An 18,423-nucleotide genomic window follows, 5' to 3' on the forward strand; every position below is an offset into this window, starting at 1 on the left:
ATCCATGCTGGGACTTCTGCTTGTCATAAAAAAATAAATTCATTTGGATGAAAATGTAGATGGGTGGGTTAGTAAATTTGCAGACACAAAAATTGGGGAGTTGTGGATAGTGTAGAAGGTTGTCGATACCGCAGGATATAGATCAGCTGTGGAGACGGGCAGAGAAATTATAGATGGAGCTTAATCTGGGCAAGTATGAGGTGCTGCACTCCAATGTTAAGGAAAAGCTTTGGAGAGGGTGCAAAAGAGGTTTACCAGGATGCAGTCTGGATTAGAGGATATGAGCTATAGGAGAGCAGAGAGAAAATTGGGGTTGTTTTCTCTGGAGCAGCAGAGGCTGAGGAGAGACCTGATAAAGTTGGTAAAACAGAGGCACCGGTAGATTTGACAGTCAGAAACCACCTCAGGAATGCAGGGCTATGGGCCACGAGCTGGCAGCGTGCACTAGTTTAATTTGTAATCATGTTCAGCACAACATTGTGGGCCAAAGGGCCTGTTCCTGTGCTGTACTGTTTTATATTCCCCTCTGACCAGCTGCATTGTTCCATTCATCTTTCTACCATTCACCGTTTCTATGTTGGAATTTATATCATACGCTTGTGATATTGCAAGATATGTGTGAACACTTAAGTTTTTCAGGCAGACAGCCTTGGTATTTCTGTAGATGAGGTTGTTCTTGAACCCATTTGATTTTGCCTCTTCTGTCCTGTTTTCTGTTAAGGATCTAATTTTGGCAGTCCCGATTTGCTTGCCACAGCTGCTCTGATCACAACTGTCCATTTATCAGCATGTTCTCATTGATTTCAATGATTCACTGCCCATTTGCTAAATTTTTCCTTATGGTTGTGGGGCTTCATTTGTGTAGATAAAACTCAACTTCCTGAATATAATGGCACTTAATCGGAATACCATATTTTTTTTTTGCCATCAGTCAGGGTACTTAATTTTAGGAGTAGCAATAGTTCTTTTGGATCTCTCCTAATTTGTAATGTTTCTCTCTGTCCTCTGGCCAGAGATGCATCTTCACCTTGTTCACATTGTGCACATGAACTCCTGCAGAACTATATCATAGGCCGTTGTTTTATATAGTAAAAGATACAGTGATATCTTAAGTTAGCAACCACATTTGTAGCTGCCTTTCTCTGACGTGCGCACCATTGAAATGGGTTCACTTTCTGTGATGCCTTATGTTGGTGCTCACGTGTTGGACACTCCAATTGGTCTGAAGGAGGGCTTCCCAAACTCTGCTTTAATTCCAGTACAGGAGCAAATCATTGCAGATGTTGGAATCTGTACTGAAAACAACCAATACTGGAGGTCTGAACAGGTCATGGAGAGAGCAAGCTAACATTTCGAGTCTAGAGGACTCCATCAAAGTGGAAGTGAAGTGTGGAGGGAGTCAGCACGTATGCCATAGGTGGTGGACGGGGAAGCAGTTGGTGCTGGTGAGCTGTACAATGCTGGTGGAGAAAAGATGTTGATAGTTTAGGTTAAGTGATCAGAATGTGAGAATGGCAGAACAATGTGTCTAACTACCAGATTTGAAAGAGAGGACAGGCCCACTGGGGGAAGGGGAGAGAGGACATGGTAACAGAATACAACAAGTAATACTAAAAGAAAGGGAAGAAATGGGAATAAGTTCACAAACTGAAGGTGTTGAAATCAATAAGAAGTCCAGAAGACTCTAAAGAGCATAGTCTGAAGAAGAGATATTCCTCCAGTTTGCCCTTTGATTCAGTGGAACACTGCAGTATGCCAAGGACAGATGAGTGAACATATGAGCAGGATGCTGTATTGAAATGACTGGTTGCAGGAAAGTCCAGGTCATGCTTGCGCACGTACTTTACGTATTCCGCAAAGCGGTCATCCAGTCTACATTAAATATAGAGTAGGTCACATTGGATGCTGCAGATCCAGTGTACCAGATTGGAGGAGGTAGAGGTGAAATACTACTGCTCAGGCCTTTGGAAGGTGAGCAGGTAGGAGTTGCACCTTCTCTGGTTGCATGGGAAGGTATATTGAAAATTTCCAGTTTCCTAACCTTAACTGCGTCCAGTTACTACGGATGTCCAATCCCTCTATATCTCCATCTTGCTCCAGGAGAGTTTGTTAGCTCGGCTTGTTCCTTGCCCCCTTGTCCTCGCTTTTCATCCCATCAGCCTCCACATTCAAAGGATCATTCTCGGCTATTTCAGATAACTCCCAACAGAATACCAGCACCAAACACATCTTCCCGTCTCCGCCTGCTTGCATTTAGCAGGGATCGTTCCCTCTGGGCCACCTAGTCAATTCCATAACCACCAGCACCATCCCTTCCCTCCCCACAGTACCTTCCCATTTAACCTCAATGTGCAAAACCTGCCTCTTCACCACTCAGCTCACAATCCAAGGGTATAAACAATCTTTCCAGGTGAAGCAGCATTTCACCTGTCCCACCTTCAATCTTGTGTATTGTATTCATTGCACCCAACGTGGCTTACCGTATATTGGAGAAACCAAACACATACTGGGTAACCGCTTTGTTAGAGTGCATCTGATCTGAGTGCAGGTGTGACCCACCTTCCCCAAGCTGCTCATTTCAACAGTGTCCTGCTCAATGCCCACTTAACTACAGTGTTCCGGTCCATATAACGCAAACTGGAGGAACACCATATCTTCAGACTAGACACATGACAGCCTTCTGGGCTAAATATTGACTTCAACACCTTTTTTTAAATTGTGAACCGACTTCCATTTCTTCCCTCTTCTTTAATTTGTGTTCTCTGGCACCATGCTCCTCCCCCACTCCTGAGACTGACTTCTCCTTTAAGCCTGGGAGTTAGACACATTGAGTGGCAAACAACACTCCACCCCCTATCGCATAAATGATCATCCCTCCAGCTCTGAAGAGTCACGTAGACTCGAAACACTAGCTTGCTCTCTCTTCGTGAATGCTGTGTGACTTGCTGTGATCTTCAGTATAGATTCCAGCATGGTCACAAGCCAAATTCTAGAATTGCAGTCACCAAGCCAGCAACAGCTTCAGTGAAGGTCTCTTGATCAAGTTAGCAACTGCAAGCCCCCTCTAAATGATTGTGCTTTTAATGGCCATCACGGCATAATTGATATTGAGGTCTAATTCCTGCTCTTAAAAATCTAGGTTTTTGATCTGTTGGTACCACTTCTGTTCCTGCTTTCACAACTTCTCCCTCCTACAGTTCTTGTAATGGGCTAACTGTCAGTCTTTTTTTTTCCCCCTTCTTTTTCAAGCCATGAAAGTAGGTCAGTGTCAAAAGATTTGGCAAGTATCACCTATGGGGTGTGACAAAATCATTGATTTGAATCACTGAGTCTTTCTGGTCTCTTGTAAGAGTGCTTGTTCCTAAGCTTTCAGTAGCAATGTATGTGTAGAGATTAGGAATGGGCAGCATCATTCTGAACAGTGATGCCTTCCATGATAGCATACCTTACTGATTTTCACTTTCAGTTGCCATGATTTTTTTAAGCTTCACAAGTCCAGATTTGCTGAAGTAGATAGTTTAGAAAATGAAAGGGAGGTGAGGTAAATGTAATCACGTTGCATAAACAAAGGCCTGTGTGGGTAAAACAGATGGAATTTTTCCCAGTGACTCTTGATCTGTTCTTTCCTTACAGTGATTACGCTGCAGATGAAATAACTCACTGCATTCGACCTCAAGATATCAGGGAGCGGAGGGCTGTTATAATACTACGGAAGTAAGAGCTTATCATTTTCTTTTGAGTTGCACGTTTTAACACTAACCATTGTGCTCTTCTGCTTGCTTAATTTAAGCGTTTCTTTCCCTTCTCATTGTAATTGTTGAATAACTAAAAGAATGAGATATGTAGCTAAAGAAGTTGGTTTTGCCCCAATCACCAAGTAAAGTTTTCTGTTAGTCCTAGATGTACAGCATGGAAACAGGCCCTTCAGTCCAACTCATCCACGCTGACCAAATATCCTAAATTAATCTAGTCTCATTTGCCAGCACTTGGCCCATATCCCTCTAGGGCAGTATCCAAGGAACAGGAAAATTGATTTTTCGGGCCGGAGCCCTCCTTCAGGAACTCATCAGGAAGGGCTCCAGTCCGAAACATCAATTTTCCTGCTCGTCTGCTGCCTGCTGTTTTACCAGCCGCGCACACTCAGCTGTGGGCTCCAGCATCTGCAGATCTCATTGTCTAGGTAAAAACAAGGACTGCAGATGCTGAAAACCAGATTCTAGATTAGTGGTGCTGGAAAAGCACAGCAGTTCAGGCAGCATCCGAGGAGCAGGAAAATCGATGTTTTGGGCAAAAGCCCTTTCTGGAACAGAGGCAGAGTGCCTGAAGGGTGGAGAGATAAATGTGAGGAGGGTGGGGAGAAAGCATTGTCTCCATATCCCTCTAAACCCTTCCTATTCACATACCCATCCAGATGCCTCTTAAATGTTGTGATTGTACCAGTCTTCTCCCCCCTTCTTCTGGCAGCTCGTGCCATACACGTGCCACCCTTTGAATAAAAACGTTGCCCCTTGGGTACCTTTTAAATCTTTCTCCTCTCACCTTAAACCTATGCCCTCAAGTTTTGGAACACCCCTCCCCCCCCCTCCCCCCTCCCCCAATGCCGGAAAAGACCTATCCATGCACCTCTTGGTTTTTTAAACCCCTATGAGATCATCCCTAAGCATCTGACGCTCCAGGGAAAACAGCCCCAGCCTATTCAGTCTCTCTCTCTCTCTCTCTCTCTCTCTCTCTCTCTCTCTCTCTCTCTCTCTCTCTCTCTCTCTCTCTCTCTCTCTCTCTCTCTAGCTCAAACCCTCCAACCTCTGCAACATCCTTGTAAATCTTTTCAAGTTTCCGATAGACGGGAAACCAGAATTGCGCATACTATTCCAAAAGTGCTTTGACTAATAAAGGAAAGTATACCATGTTGAAGGTATACCTTCAACATCCTATCTACCTGCAACTCCACTTTCAAGGACCTATGAGCCTGCACTCAAAGGTCTTTGTTCAGCAACACTCCCCAGGATTTTACCATTTAAATCTATACGTCCTGTCCTAATTTGCCTTTCCAAAATGCAGCACAAGTTTTTTTAAATGTTAGACTTGCAATCCTAATCATGGTTTCAATTTCTTGAATTGTTTACTCAGTCTTTCGCTCCTGGGGAGAGAGACGGTAAATGCAATGGATGTTAGTCTAGATAGAGTGCCAGACATCGTCACTGTGTTGCCCACTTAGTTGCAAACGTCATTGGAGACTCTTGAGTCAGCCATAAACCCACATCATCTCTCATTAGTATCAGACATTTTGCATTTAATCCATCTGCCTCTGTATGTCTTGTATTTTGTATCTGCTTGTGAGATATGAGCCTTGCTGACGAGAAGAATTTTAGGATATACGAGCAGAAGGAGGCCAATCAGCCTATTTTTGTTTGCTCCACCATTTAAAGAGATCACGTGATCTGATAAGCTTAAACTCCCACTTTTTTGGCTATTTTCCTATAACCCTCTATTCCCTTCTGAGCAAAAGTCTGTCTACCTCCGTCATCATTATACTTAATGATCCAGTCTCAACGACTCCGTAGTTTTAAAAAAAATGCACAGATTCCCCATCCTCTAAAAAAAAATTCCTCCTCCTCTGCATCTTATGTAACTCCTAATTATGCCCTCTAGTCCTAGATTCTCCCATAAGAGAAAACAATTGGCATATCTACACTTTGTCCTTTAAGAATCTTGTTTCAATTAATTACCCTTCATTCTTCCATATTCCAATGAGTACAGGCCTAAGCACTCTTGAAGCTCTGCTCATAAGATAGCTTGATGAACCTTCTCTGAACTCCAATTTCAATGTACCTCCTTTTTAAATAAGGGGCACAAAACTGTTCGTAGTATTCCAGCTGCCCTGACTAGTGCTTTGTACAACTTTAGCAAAAACTCTAAAACTCAATTCCCTTTGAAATACAGGCCAACATTTCATTTGCCTGCCGCTTTACCCGCTGGACTTGGATGTTACATTTTTGTTTTTGAGCAAGGACTCTTAAACACCCCCTGTTCTGTAGCTTTCTGTTGTGTTTCTCCATTTAGATTATATTCAGCCCATCTGTTCTTCCTGCCAAAGTGCATAACCTCACATTTACCCCATATTCCATCTTGCAAAATTTTGCCCACTTGCTTAAACTTGCTATATGTCTCTGCAGATCCCTTGTGTCATCCTTTTGGTCTCTGTGGAGTTTGCACATTCTCCCTGTATCTGCGAGGGTTTCCTCCCACAGTCCAAAGATGTGCAGATTAGATTAATTGACCATGCTAAATTTGCCCATAGTGTTCAAGGATGTGTCGTTAGGTGCATTAGTCAGGGGTAAATATAGGGTAGGGGAATGGGTCTGGCTGGGTTACTCTTCGGAGGGTCGGTGTAGACTTGTTGGGTCAAAGGGCCAGTTTCAACACTGGAGGGATTCTTTGATTCTATGATCCTCACCACTTCCCTTCCTATCTATCTTTGTGCATAGCCTTTCATTTTCCTACATTTATTCCAAGTCAGCCAGATGTATGACTTGAAGGGGATATTTGCAGGTGGTACTGTTCCCATATCTGTTACCCTCTCCCTTCTAGGGAGGTAGAGGTCGCTGATTTGAACCATGCTGTCGAAAAGCCTTGCTGTGTTGTCACAACGGATATAGAGGTGATCTACACAGCTGCCACTGCATTGGGAGTTGGAATGAGTGAATGTTGGAAATGGTGGTTTGGATACCAGGTTCTTGCATTGTATTGGGCTTGCGTTAGGCAAGGGGAGAGTATTCTATTACAGTCCACATTTGTGCTTTGTAGATGGTGGACAGGTTTTGTATAGTGTGACAACACTGATCTTAAGAGGTGTTTTTATCCTTATTATAAAGAAAGGTTGAGACAGAGTTGCTGGGTAATCTGCTCAAAGCCAGTAGTGTGAACAGCTTGTGAGGCCTTTTTTCTTTGAGTAGTTGGAATAATTGAAGCCACTGAATGGGTGAGGTCAAGCTGTCAGAACTAGGACTTTTAGTTCCAGTCTTCTGCAGTTCTCGCTCGCTCGCTCTCTCTCTCTCTCTCTCTCTCTCTCTCTCTCGCACTCTCTCTCTCGCTCTCTCGCACGCTCTCTCTCTCTCTCGCACGCTCTAATTGCTTCTGAAATGCAACGCCGTATACATACCTTGGATATAAGAGAAGGTTGTGGTCTAGGCTACCTTAATACATTTTGTGGGGGTCAGATGAGTTAATAGCCTAGCCTCTGATCTACTGTTGAGGTCACAGTCTGTTTGGCTGCGCAGTTCAGTTTCTGGTCACTGATAACTCCCATAATGCCATGAAAAGCCATGAGGAAATGGTTAGTTTCTCCCTTCAAGATGGTAATTGCTGAGCTCCTATGTGGCACTAATGTTCCTTGCTACTCTCCTCAAGCATAAATATTGTTCAGATTTTGAAATATATTTACAAGGACTGTTTCAGTATCTGAGAAATCATGAGTTGTGCTCATCTTTATATGATCATGAGCATGAGTGATTTCCAATAACCACACCATCTTCCTTTATGCTGCATATGATTCCAAATGGCAGAGAATTTCCCCCAATTGATGCTATTCTCTACTAAATGCTATCTTGATGTCAGGAAGAGTCATTCTCACCTTTCTTTTGTAGCTCAGCTCTTTTGTCCATGTTGGTACCAAGGCTGTAATGAGGTCCCCATGGCAGAAACCAAACACCACCTGATAACACAGTTGATGAACCTTTCCATCACTTTGCTGATGAATACACTAAAATATGAATTGCTGTGGTTAAACTTATTCTGTTTTTTGTGGACAGTACACATCATAAAATATGGAATATTGCCTTATTAGATGCCAGTGTTTTAGCTGTATTGGAACACTTTTTTTCTAGGGACACTGCTAATTCTGTAGCATATTAAGACAATTTGTATCATTGCTGGAAATTTGTCAGGATTGTAGCCTCTGTAATATCCACTGCTTTCTGCTATTTCTTTATCACCCAGAGTGAATTAATTTGGGTCAAAACTGTCATGTGTGATGCTAAGGAGGTTGAGGTAGATAATCCACACCAATTGTGGTTGAAGATCACTGCAAATGCTTTGGCTTTTTCTTTTACACTTTACTGAGTTTCCCCATCATTAGGGGTGGGGATATTTGTGGAGTAGGTTCCTCCATTTGGTTATTTAATTGTCCACTGCCACTTGTAACACATGTGGCATGATTGCAGTGCTTGGATCTAATCTATTTGTCAGCCTGCAGCACCTCATGCATGCTCAATTATGAATTGCTGGATCAGCTATTGATTCATACAGCATAGAAACAGACCCTTCAGTCCAAACAGTCCATGCCAAACATGATCCCAAACTAAATTATTCCCACCTGCCTGCTCCAGGCCCAATCCCTCCAGACCTTTTCCTATTCATGTATCCACCTAAATGCCTTTTCAGAGAAGTTGTAATTGTATCTGCATCCACCACTTCCTCAAAGTTTATTTTATGTGCACATCACCCTCTTTTAAAAAAAAATTGCCTCATATCTCCTAAATCTTTCTCCTCTCGCCTTAAAAGTGTGCCCCCTAATCTTGGGGAAAAGACAGCTACTGTCAACTCTATATCTGTACTCATTATTATTTTATAAACTGCTATCAGACCACCTCTCAACCTCCGAGGCTTCAGTGGAAAAAGGCCTGTCCAGCCTTTCTTTATAACTCAAACCTTCCATTCCTGGCAACATCCTGTAAATCTCTTCTGAACCCTCTTCAGATAGATAAAGCCTTCCTATAAATCAAACTCCATCCCATTTTTGATTAGATTTTTAGATTAGATTACTTAGTGTGGAAACAGGCCCTTCGGCCCAACAAATCCACACCGACCCGCCGAAGCGCAACCCACCCATACCCCTATATTTACCCCTTACCTAGCACTACGGGTAATTTAACATGGCTAATTCACCTGACTCGCACATCTTTGGACTGTGGGAGGAAACCCACGCAGACACGGGGAGAACGTGCAAACTCCACACAGTCAATCGCCTGAGGCGGGAATTGAACCCAGGTCTCTGGCGCTGTGAGGCAGCACTGCTAACCACTGTGCCACCGTGTCGCCCACAATTTTAGTTCAGTGTTAGTGCCATGCAACACACTGAAGGTAATATATTATCTCCCCAAGGATTGTTAGTGATCATCCCAACTCATACTGTCATGTACATATTTATCCATGACTGGTAGATTATTGAGAATGTGGTTGTAGGATTTTCCCTGTTTAGTTCCATCTGCCACAGACATAATCTAACAGCTTTGTTCTTTAGGATTCAACTCGCTCAGTTACTTGTGCTGCCAAGTCATTCTTGGTGATGGATTGATGTCTTTTATCCCCATTACAGTCTGTGGCATTGCTGCCGTTGATGAATGTTCTGATTGCTTTCCATTGTAAGAGTACTGATCCATCAGCTGTACTGAGTGCAAAAGTTGATAATCAGCTGGAGATTTCCTTACTCATGTTCGACCTGATGACCTGAGACAATAGTAAACATTCCCTCCCACCTGCATCTGGTAGGCATAATCAGGCACAATAGCGGTGGTGAGGACTGAGGTATGTGTAGTGAACTGATATTAGACAGTTAGGCTTACAATAGTCATGCGGGACAGCTCTCCTAATTTTTGACACAGATTCCTAGATATTGTTAATGACAACATTGCAAAGTGATAATGCTGATTTACTGTTGGCATTTCTGCTGCCAAGGTCAATCAGTTTTATACAACAGAGTTGCTTTCTAGACCATTTCAAAGAGTGTTTGAGTTAACTGACTGGGTCCTTATTCTCATCCCGTTTCCCTATTCCCATATTAGTCGAAGCAAACACTTGGAGACATAGTATGGCTCTATCTCCTTCATTTTTGTTCCATGCCATGGAGACAGTGCGATCACCCATGTACACAAAGACATGAGATCTTAGTCTTCTCTCAAACAGCAGATTTTAAAGGAATTATATAGTCACGTACAGGAAGCAGCATCCAAATAAGGCCACCTCTATATTGATTGAGTCACTGTTACAATCAGCGATCATCAACAGTAAAGCTTAAGTCATCTGGCATTATACATTGGATAGTCCTCACCTCTTTAGCTGGCATTATACAATGGATATTCATTACCTCGTTAAACCACTACCTCATTGATCAGATAAGAACTTGCAGTAAACAGTCATGCGAGCTGAGCCTTTGTCTCTCAACCCAAACGTAACTCTTTCCCTACTGCTCATACTTTATACACTTTCTCATTACAACAGTTGACTATGGTCTATAGGTCACGATTAAGTTAGTTTTTAATTACAAGTTTATTGATTAAATTAAAATTCTACCAGCTACCCATATTGGGATTTGAACCCACATGTACAGAGCAATACGCAGGGGATCTGGATAACTAGACCAGTGATAGTACCATCATGCCACCACCTCCTGACCATGTGTGTCTCCACAAATACATGCAAACAGTGTATCTCATGAGAATGTTGTCTTAAGAATCTGCACTACACACTAGCCTGGTGAGATTTGATGTTGTGAAGTTCTACACCAGTCATGTTCAATGACCAAATTTGCTCAGTTGTGTAATTTTGTTTTCTGTTGCATCTGTACTTTGCTCCACAGAACAAGGACAGATGCCCCACGTTTGGAGTCAAAATTATTAACTAGCTCAGTGTTACCAGTTCACATGTCTAACAGACAGTCCAACAGTGACCGATACCAAGTGGTACTAAAACAGAAACGGTCTCATCGGAAGGCAGATCCAGATGCTGCGCACAGGTAAGAAAGAAAACAAGTTATATAGTGAGCAAGTCACATGCTGGGGAATATCAGTGAGTTTTTTTTTTAAGCTTTCCCACAGTAAATGTGTGAATGCATTGCATGATATGTTCTTGATCGACAATGGGTCCGCTGGACTGTTATATTTTAGAACATCCAAATTCTCAACAACCAGTCACATTTTTATACGTAGTAAAACAAAGTACAGATGAACCTTGATTATCCAGCATTGATTGATTGTCCGAATATCTGATTATCCGGCAAGATCGCAAAGTTCTGATGCTTGGCTAAACTGTTATCCGGCATTCGATTAACTGAATGAAATTCTCCCTGCCTCGGATAATAGAGGTTCCTCTGTAGCTTGTTTGTGCTCAGCAGGATTCCATCATCAGCGATGAAAGGTATTACCATTTAATTTGTTTTGTTGGACAAGGTTCCCCATGGGAGACTGGTTAGCAAGGTTAGAATTCATAGAATACAGGGAGAACTTGCCATTTGTATACAGAACTGGCTCAAAGGTAGAAGACAGGGTGGTGGTGGAGGGTTGTTTTTCAGACTGGAGGCCTGTGACCAGTGGAGGGCCACAAGGATTTTTATTGAGTCCATTACTTTTTGTCATTTATATAAATGATTTGGATGTGAAATTGGAGGTATAGTTAGTAAGTTTGCAAATTACGCCAAAATTGGAGGTGTAGTGGACAGCGAAGAAGGTTACTTCAGATTACAATGGGATCTTGATCAGATGGGCCAATGGGCTGAGGAGTGGCAGATGAAGTTTAATTTAGATAAATGCGAGATGTTGTATTTTGGGAAAGCAAATCTTAGCAGGACTTGTACACTTAATGGTAAGGTCCTTGGGAGTGTTGCTGAACAGAGACCTTGGAGTGCAGGTTCATAGCTCCTCGAAAGAGTCACAGGTAGATAGGATAGTGGTGATGTTTTTTGGCATGCTTTCCTTTATTGGTCAGAGCATTGAGTATAAGAGTTGAAAGGTAATGTTGCAGTTGTACAGGACATTGGTTAGGGCCCTTTTGGAATATTCTGTACAATTCTGGTCTTCCTATCAGAAAGATGTTGTGCAACTTGAAAGGGTTCAGAAAAGATTTACAAGGATGTTGTCAGGGTTGGAGGATTTGATCTATAGGGAGAGGCTGAACAGGCTGGGGCTGTTTTCCCTAGAGCGTCGGAGGCTGTGAGGGGTGACTTCATAGAGGTTTATATAATTATGAAAGGCATGGATTGGATAGATAGACGAGGTCTTTCCCTGGGGTGGGTGAATCCAGAACTAGAGGGCATAGGTTTAGGGTGAGAGAGGAAAGATATAAAAGGGACCTAAGGGGGCAACATTTTCACGCAGAGTGTGGAGACTGGTACAATTGCAACATTTAAGAGGCATCTAGTTGGGTATATGAATAGGAAGGGTTTAGAGGGATATGAGCCAAGTGCTGGCAAATGGGACTAGATTAGGTGGGATATCTGGTTGGCATTGTCAATTTAGACAGGTCTTTTTCCACACTGTACATCTGACTCCAGTTGGAGTAAATGTTCTCAGGTATGTGAAGAACTTATTGTTCCCCTTTTAAAAATACTCTGCAATCTTTTATGCCCCCACTTTTGGAGAGGAGTTCTCGCTTAAATCCCTCATTTCAAGGGGCCACCTTGTAAGTCTGAATGCAAGGCAGTGTCAGCACAGTTTGTGCTGTTCCAAAATGGTGCTTGAACCCACTATGAAGATAGCTATTCTCAGCCAATTTGTAATGGGGAATAGTGTTGAGTGTGCATTGCTGGGAAAGTAAGGAAAGCTTTCCTTACCTGTACCTGTAGCAATGTCATCTACTGCAGCTGTTGCACCTAATGTGATCTCCTCTATATTGGGGAGACAGGACGCCGCCTTGCACGTTGTTTCAAAGAACATCTCTGGGACACCCACACCCACAAACCCCACTGCCCCATGGCTGAAGACTTTAACTCCCCCTCCCGCTCAGTCAAGGACAAGCAGGTCCTGGGCTGGCTCCACTGCCAAACCATTACCACCTGATGCCTGGAGGAAGAATGCCTCATTCTGCCTTGGGACCCTGCAACCAACTCGGGATAAATGTGGATTTCAACAGCTTTCTCATTTCCCCTCCCCCTGACATTTTTCCAATCTGAAACCTCTAGCCTCACCTTCATCCACCTATTGCTTTTTCTGCTACCTTTCCATTTACCTCTCAGCCCCCAGCCAACAAGCCTCATTCTTGATGTCGGGCTAATGCCTGAAATGTCAATTCTCCTCCTTGGATGCTGCCTGGATGGGAACAATTTGCCCTCTTGTTTTACTTCCTTGAAAAGTTACTGACAGCTGAGTATCAATGTTGGCTGAGTTGAGGATTGAACTTGATTGTAAGATTCACGAGGATCTTACAATCTGTCAATACTTTGTGTACACAAGACATGGGGTCCAAATAGGCAAGACTTCATATAGATAGAAAAGATCCCACTAGGTCAGCAACCTGCGGAGAATTGTCAATTCATGATTTAACTTGTTATACAGCTGAGCATGTCTTAAAGATTACAACGCCTGCATTATTGGGAATGATGTGGAATGTTAACGTGAGCCTTGTTTCCTTTTCAAAGGCCAAGAATTTTAGAGATGGACAAAGAGGAGAATCGGCGATCTGTGATTTTGCCAAAACACCGCAGGAGGAGTGACTGTGCTTCAGAAAATTACTGGAGAAAGACACACGATTGTGTGGATGATGAGGATGAGGAGGGTGATGATGGTGGAGGAATAGATAGTCCAGTTCGAAAAGTTAAAATGCGACGACACTGATTGGGAAGGGAAGAGAAAATGGAACTTAACTTGAAGGCTGATGGACAAAAGTGCACTACTCAGTTCTAAATGGAACAGCTCAACAGTAACTGCAAATTCAAAGAGGAAAATGTTTTTTAAAAAATACAAGAAAAAAGGATTTTATTGAACTGAGGTTAGAAAACGGCAGGAGATTGCCAATAGTTTGCAGGCAGGTGGCCTCTGTGTTTCATTCTACCTTTTTGTTATTGGGTAATGTTGTATAGCCTATTTTCCCTTCTTTGTTTTATGTATTTAAAACCCAAAAAAACATGCACATCTTTGTGCGTGTGAAAGCAAAGTGTTTAAAAATATATTAATTAATTTTCTTTTTAAAAATGAGAAGCTACTTTTTTTGTTGAAATGAGAAGCAGCCACTGTATCATGGTATCATGTGCTTCTTCAAACTTCAGCGCTTCCATCGTTAGGGTTGCAAAGTCCCTAAACTTTAGATATATTGTTGCTGAGGAGCTCCTACTGAGGAATTTATTTCCGTATAGGGGGAAGGAAAAACACAGTTGTGTTGACTTGTAACAAAGTTGTACAGTTCTGAAAAGCCAGTTTAAAATGTACGCAAATGATTAAAAAGTTATGTAAATGAAAATAGGTATTTTATGTAAAAAATAAAATAAAAAAACTTTTAATTTGGGTAACTGTCAAAAGGAGAGTTTGACTGTCAACAGGGTCTTTACCTTGGATGCTTACTTTATTTCTTGTACAAAAGCTAAATTTGATTAAATGCAAAGCGCACCACTTTAACCTGTGTGATTTATGTCTAAATGTATTTTGAATTGAGTTGATTTTTAATGTAATGAGTAATATGCAAACTAAGTTTTTGGATCAACCCTAGTCAAGAATGTTATGACACATCTGTGGAGCAGGTGTATCTTGAACCGAAGCCTCCAGGTTCAAACCATGTGGAAAGTATTCTAAAGCTGACCAACAGTTTGATCCACCCCCTTTGCTTAGTTACTTGGGAAGAGGATTATTTTGCTCCAGTATGTTAGTTGTTTGTTTTGAAAAAATGTTAATGCTGCTTAAGGACAAGATGGGAGTCAACTGTAAAGATTCTCACTTAGATAACAATAGGTTGATGACTAGATTGGGTCAGCTACAACTCTTATCATAGTTGATAATTAATACGGTTTGTTGGTATTGTCATTTGAGTGGATCTCAGCAACTTGGAAGAATGGAAATTGAGATGAAATCTGTTTGACTTCATGATAAATATTTTTGCTGTATATTAACTGCTTCTTGGGTGTATAGTTTGCCATGTTTTCCAAATACTTCTATTTTTTGACATTTTTAAATGTTGTTGGACTACAGTAATGGGCAGTGTGAATGCAGCTATTATGTACTAACATATGCTGTTAGATATTGAAAAGAATATTGTTTAAAAACAAAGTATCCACCTGAAGCCTGAAATGAGAAGTTCTGATAGAAGGCCATAAGATATGGAACAGAATTGGGTTATTTAGCCCAGAGAGACTGCTCCCTCAATCGTAGCGGATGTGTTTCTCAACTCTAATCTTTGGTCCCCATTGTGATCAAGTACCTCTGTCTTAAATACAGAGGAACTTCGATTATCTGAACGAGATCGGCATCCACTGTCAATTGGATAATTGATTATTCGGATAATCAATTTTACTTTAAGCCAAATACTGATCTAATACTGTGCTCTACCGAAGAATTTGTTTAAATCTATAATTTTAATGTATTGAGCACAAGAGGATACAGATTTCACATGAACAAAGTAAAGCAATGATAACACATGAAAACGTTTTAAAAATGCAGCAGTAGTTAGCATTTGGTAAGGAGTGGTAAAGACCGCATTAAACAAGGTCCTGAACAGCTGCTACAAATGCAAGAGCATTTGTCACTTTCCAGGAACTCCAATCTCATGATAGTGAGACAGAAACACAGACTTGAGCATGTTTATGTTCTCGGCCATTTTTTTCATGAATGGCCCGGTAAAGTGATGGGAATACTGTAAAACACTTTTTTGCAAAGAGCAGTATAGCAGCCCTTACCTAAAAAAAAATCCAGTTGCTGATGCTTGAGCAGCTTGTTTCTTTGTTTTTGCCAGAGTTTTCACACATTCTCAGTACAGGTAAATCAAATACACTTACACTTACCTCTTTCATGTACATTTTTGCAGGACCTCAAAATAATCTTCGGATAATTGGGGTTCCTCTATACACTCAATGATTTTGCCACAAATGTGGAGACAAAAAAACTGCACATGCTGGAATCCAAAGTAAACAAGCAGGAGGCTGGAAGAACACAGCAAGCCAGGCAGTATCAGGAGGTTAAGTAAATGTTTCAGGTGAAGGGCAACACTGAAACATTGACTTCACCACCTGTTGCTGCCTGTGTTCAGGTGTTGCCCTTCACCCAAAACATTTACTACTTCATCTCCTGATGCTGCTTGGCTTGCTGTGTTTTTCCAGCATCCTGTTTGTCTACAATGGGCTGTGGAGGCCATGAGTTCCACAGATTAACCACCCTCTAGCTGAAGAAATTCCTCATTTCCAGTCTAAAGGACTGTCTCTTCATTCGGAGGCTGTCTCCTTGGGTCCTAGTTTCTCCTCCTAATAGAAACTACTTTTTCAATGTCCACTCTATCCAGGCCTCTCAGTAATCTGTAAGTTTCAATCAGACCCCCCCCATTTTTCTAAACTCAATTGAGTACAGATCCAAAGTCCTCAATTGCACCTGATATTGCAAGCCTTTCACCCCCAGGGTGATTTTTTTTTGTAAACCACTTCTTGATCCTCTCCAAGGCCAGCACATTCTTCCTGAGATACCGGGCAAAACTGCTCTATTCTAAATTTTAGATTTTACTGAACCTTATTCAACCTCAGCAGTATGTCCCTGCTCTTGTATTCTAGTCCTCTCAATGAATGCTAACATTACACCTTCCTAACCACCAACTGAGCCTACATGTTAACCTGAAGAGAATCCTGAACTAGAACCGGTGAGTGCCATTGTGCTTCAAATTTTGAAGGCTTTCCTCATTTAGAAAATGTCTATGCTTCTATTCCTATCAGAGCGTGTAATCTTCCCTGTATTCCGTCTTGTTACTTTGCCCACTCTCCTAGCCTGTCCAAGACCTTTTTGCAGTCTCCCCACTTCATTAAGACTACCTATCCACCTATGGGTCATTGCAAACTTAATAACGATGCCTCTCAGCTGCTTTGTCCTGATCATTAATGTAAAACGTGAGTAATGTGATTCTAACGCTGACCAGTGCAGACCTCTACTATTTGTTGACTGCCATCCTGAAAACATCACCTTTATCCCATTGTCTGCCTCCTGCCAGTCAACCAAACCTCAATCATATCATGCCTTGCCTTGCCTCTAACATCATAAGCACTTTATCTTATTTAGCAGTACCATGTCAAAGTCCTTTTGGAGATCCAAATAGATCATGTCTAACTGGCTCAAATAATTCTTAAAGATTTGTCAGGCATAACTTCGCTTTGCAAAGTCATGCTGACTTTTACTATGCATTTCCAAGTACTCCACAACCCCATTCTTAATAATGGACTCTAAAATTGGTCAATGACCAAGGTCAGACTAACTGTCATATAATGCATTGTCTTACTCCTTTAATAGAGGTGTTACATTGTCATGTCCTCTGGAACCCTTCCTGACTCCAGTGATTCCTGAAAGATCACCACCAATGCCTCCGTAATCTCTTCCAGAGCCCTGGATTCTGAAAGAACCATCTCATTCAGGTTGATTTATCAACCTTCCAATCTTTTAGTTTATCCAACATCACCTTCGTGATGACTATTACACTCACGCATGTCCCTGACACACTCAAAGGGCTGCTATGCTGTTGTGACTTCCATCATGAAGTCTGATAAAGTATGTATTTGGTTACTCAGCCACTACTTTGCTCCAGCTTCATTTTCCAATATTCCATTGCTTATTCTTGCCTCTATTTTTTAAATATCTTGTTTTAAAAAAAACTTGGAATCTTCCTATTAACCTCATTTTTCATCACTTACCCCTGCCCTCCCTCCATTGAGTTTTTAATTGTCCTCCACTAGTTTTTAAAGGCTACCCACTAATCTTCACCTGAAATGAATCCTAGAATCACTACAGTGTGGGAGCAGGCCATTCAGCCCATTAAATCAACATCAACTCTCCAAGACTATATCACCCAGCCCTGCCCAATCCCTGTGACCCTGCATTTACCTTGGCTCATGCACCTAGCCTACACACTCCTGAACACTGGATAATTCAGCATGGCCAATATTGTGGAATAAAATCAAGAGTACCCAGTGAAAACCTGAACATAGAGAGGATGTGCAAACTTCACAAGGCTAGAATCAAACCCAGGACCCTGGTGCTGTGAGGCAAGAGTGCTAACCACAGCCATTATGCTGCTTTGAACTGCTTTTGCTTTTATTTTGGCTTTTCACAAAGTCAGGAATTACAGCCTGGTGGGCTGTATTAAAGAAAAATTGCTTTGAAAAACCTTCTTGTCATTCTACAAATTTCGTTTCCTTGAGATCCACTACCAGTCTGTTTTGCCCAATTCATCTTCATATTAAATTTCCCCATGATTATTGTAATAGAGCCTTTCTTGCACGCCCTTTCTCCTGATTTATTTTCTCCCCCACACCCTGACTACCGTTAGCAAGCTTGGGCATAACTCCCATCAGTCTTTTTCCTTTATGATTCCTCACTTCTACCCCACACACTTCTATGCCTTCTGACCCTATATTGCTTCTTGCTATCAACCCTGCCCTCTTTGCACGTCTGCCTGTCCTATCCTTGGACATTTAGTTCC

The 18,423-nt window shown here is 41.8% G+C and overlaps 1 protein-coding gene across 1 annotated transcript in view; it reads left to right on the top strand.

Annotated features, from left to right (window-relative positions):
• The window catches only part of alkbh5 (alkB homolog 5, RNA demethylase), a 35,479-nt gene extending 21,101 nt beyond the window's left edge, over positions 1 to 14,378 (top strand). The window contains exons 2-4 of the mRNA XM_060840260.1: positions 3,634 to 3,714; positions 10,634 to 10,789; positions 13,406 to 14,378. Coding sequence (XP_060696243.1) covers positions 3,634 to 3,714; positions 10,634 to 10,789; positions 13,406 to 13,601 — 433 coding nt within the window. The 3' untranslated portion in view covers positions 13,602 to 14,378. The remainder of the gene's footprint in view (positions 1 to 3,633; positions 3,715 to 10,633; positions 10,790 to 13,405) is intronic.
• Positions 14,379 to 18,423: the final 4,045 nt, after the last annotated feature.

The sequence above is a fragment of the Hemiscyllium ocellatum genome, chromosome 20, assembly GCF_020745735.1.
Source record: "Hemiscyllium ocellatum isolate sHemOce1 chromosome 20, sHemOce1.pat.X.cur, whole genome shotgun sequence".
In the NCBI taxonomy this organism is placed as follows: Eukaryota; Metazoa; Chordata; class Chondrichthyes; order Orectolobiformes; family Hemiscylliidae; genus Hemiscyllium; species Hemiscyllium ocellatum.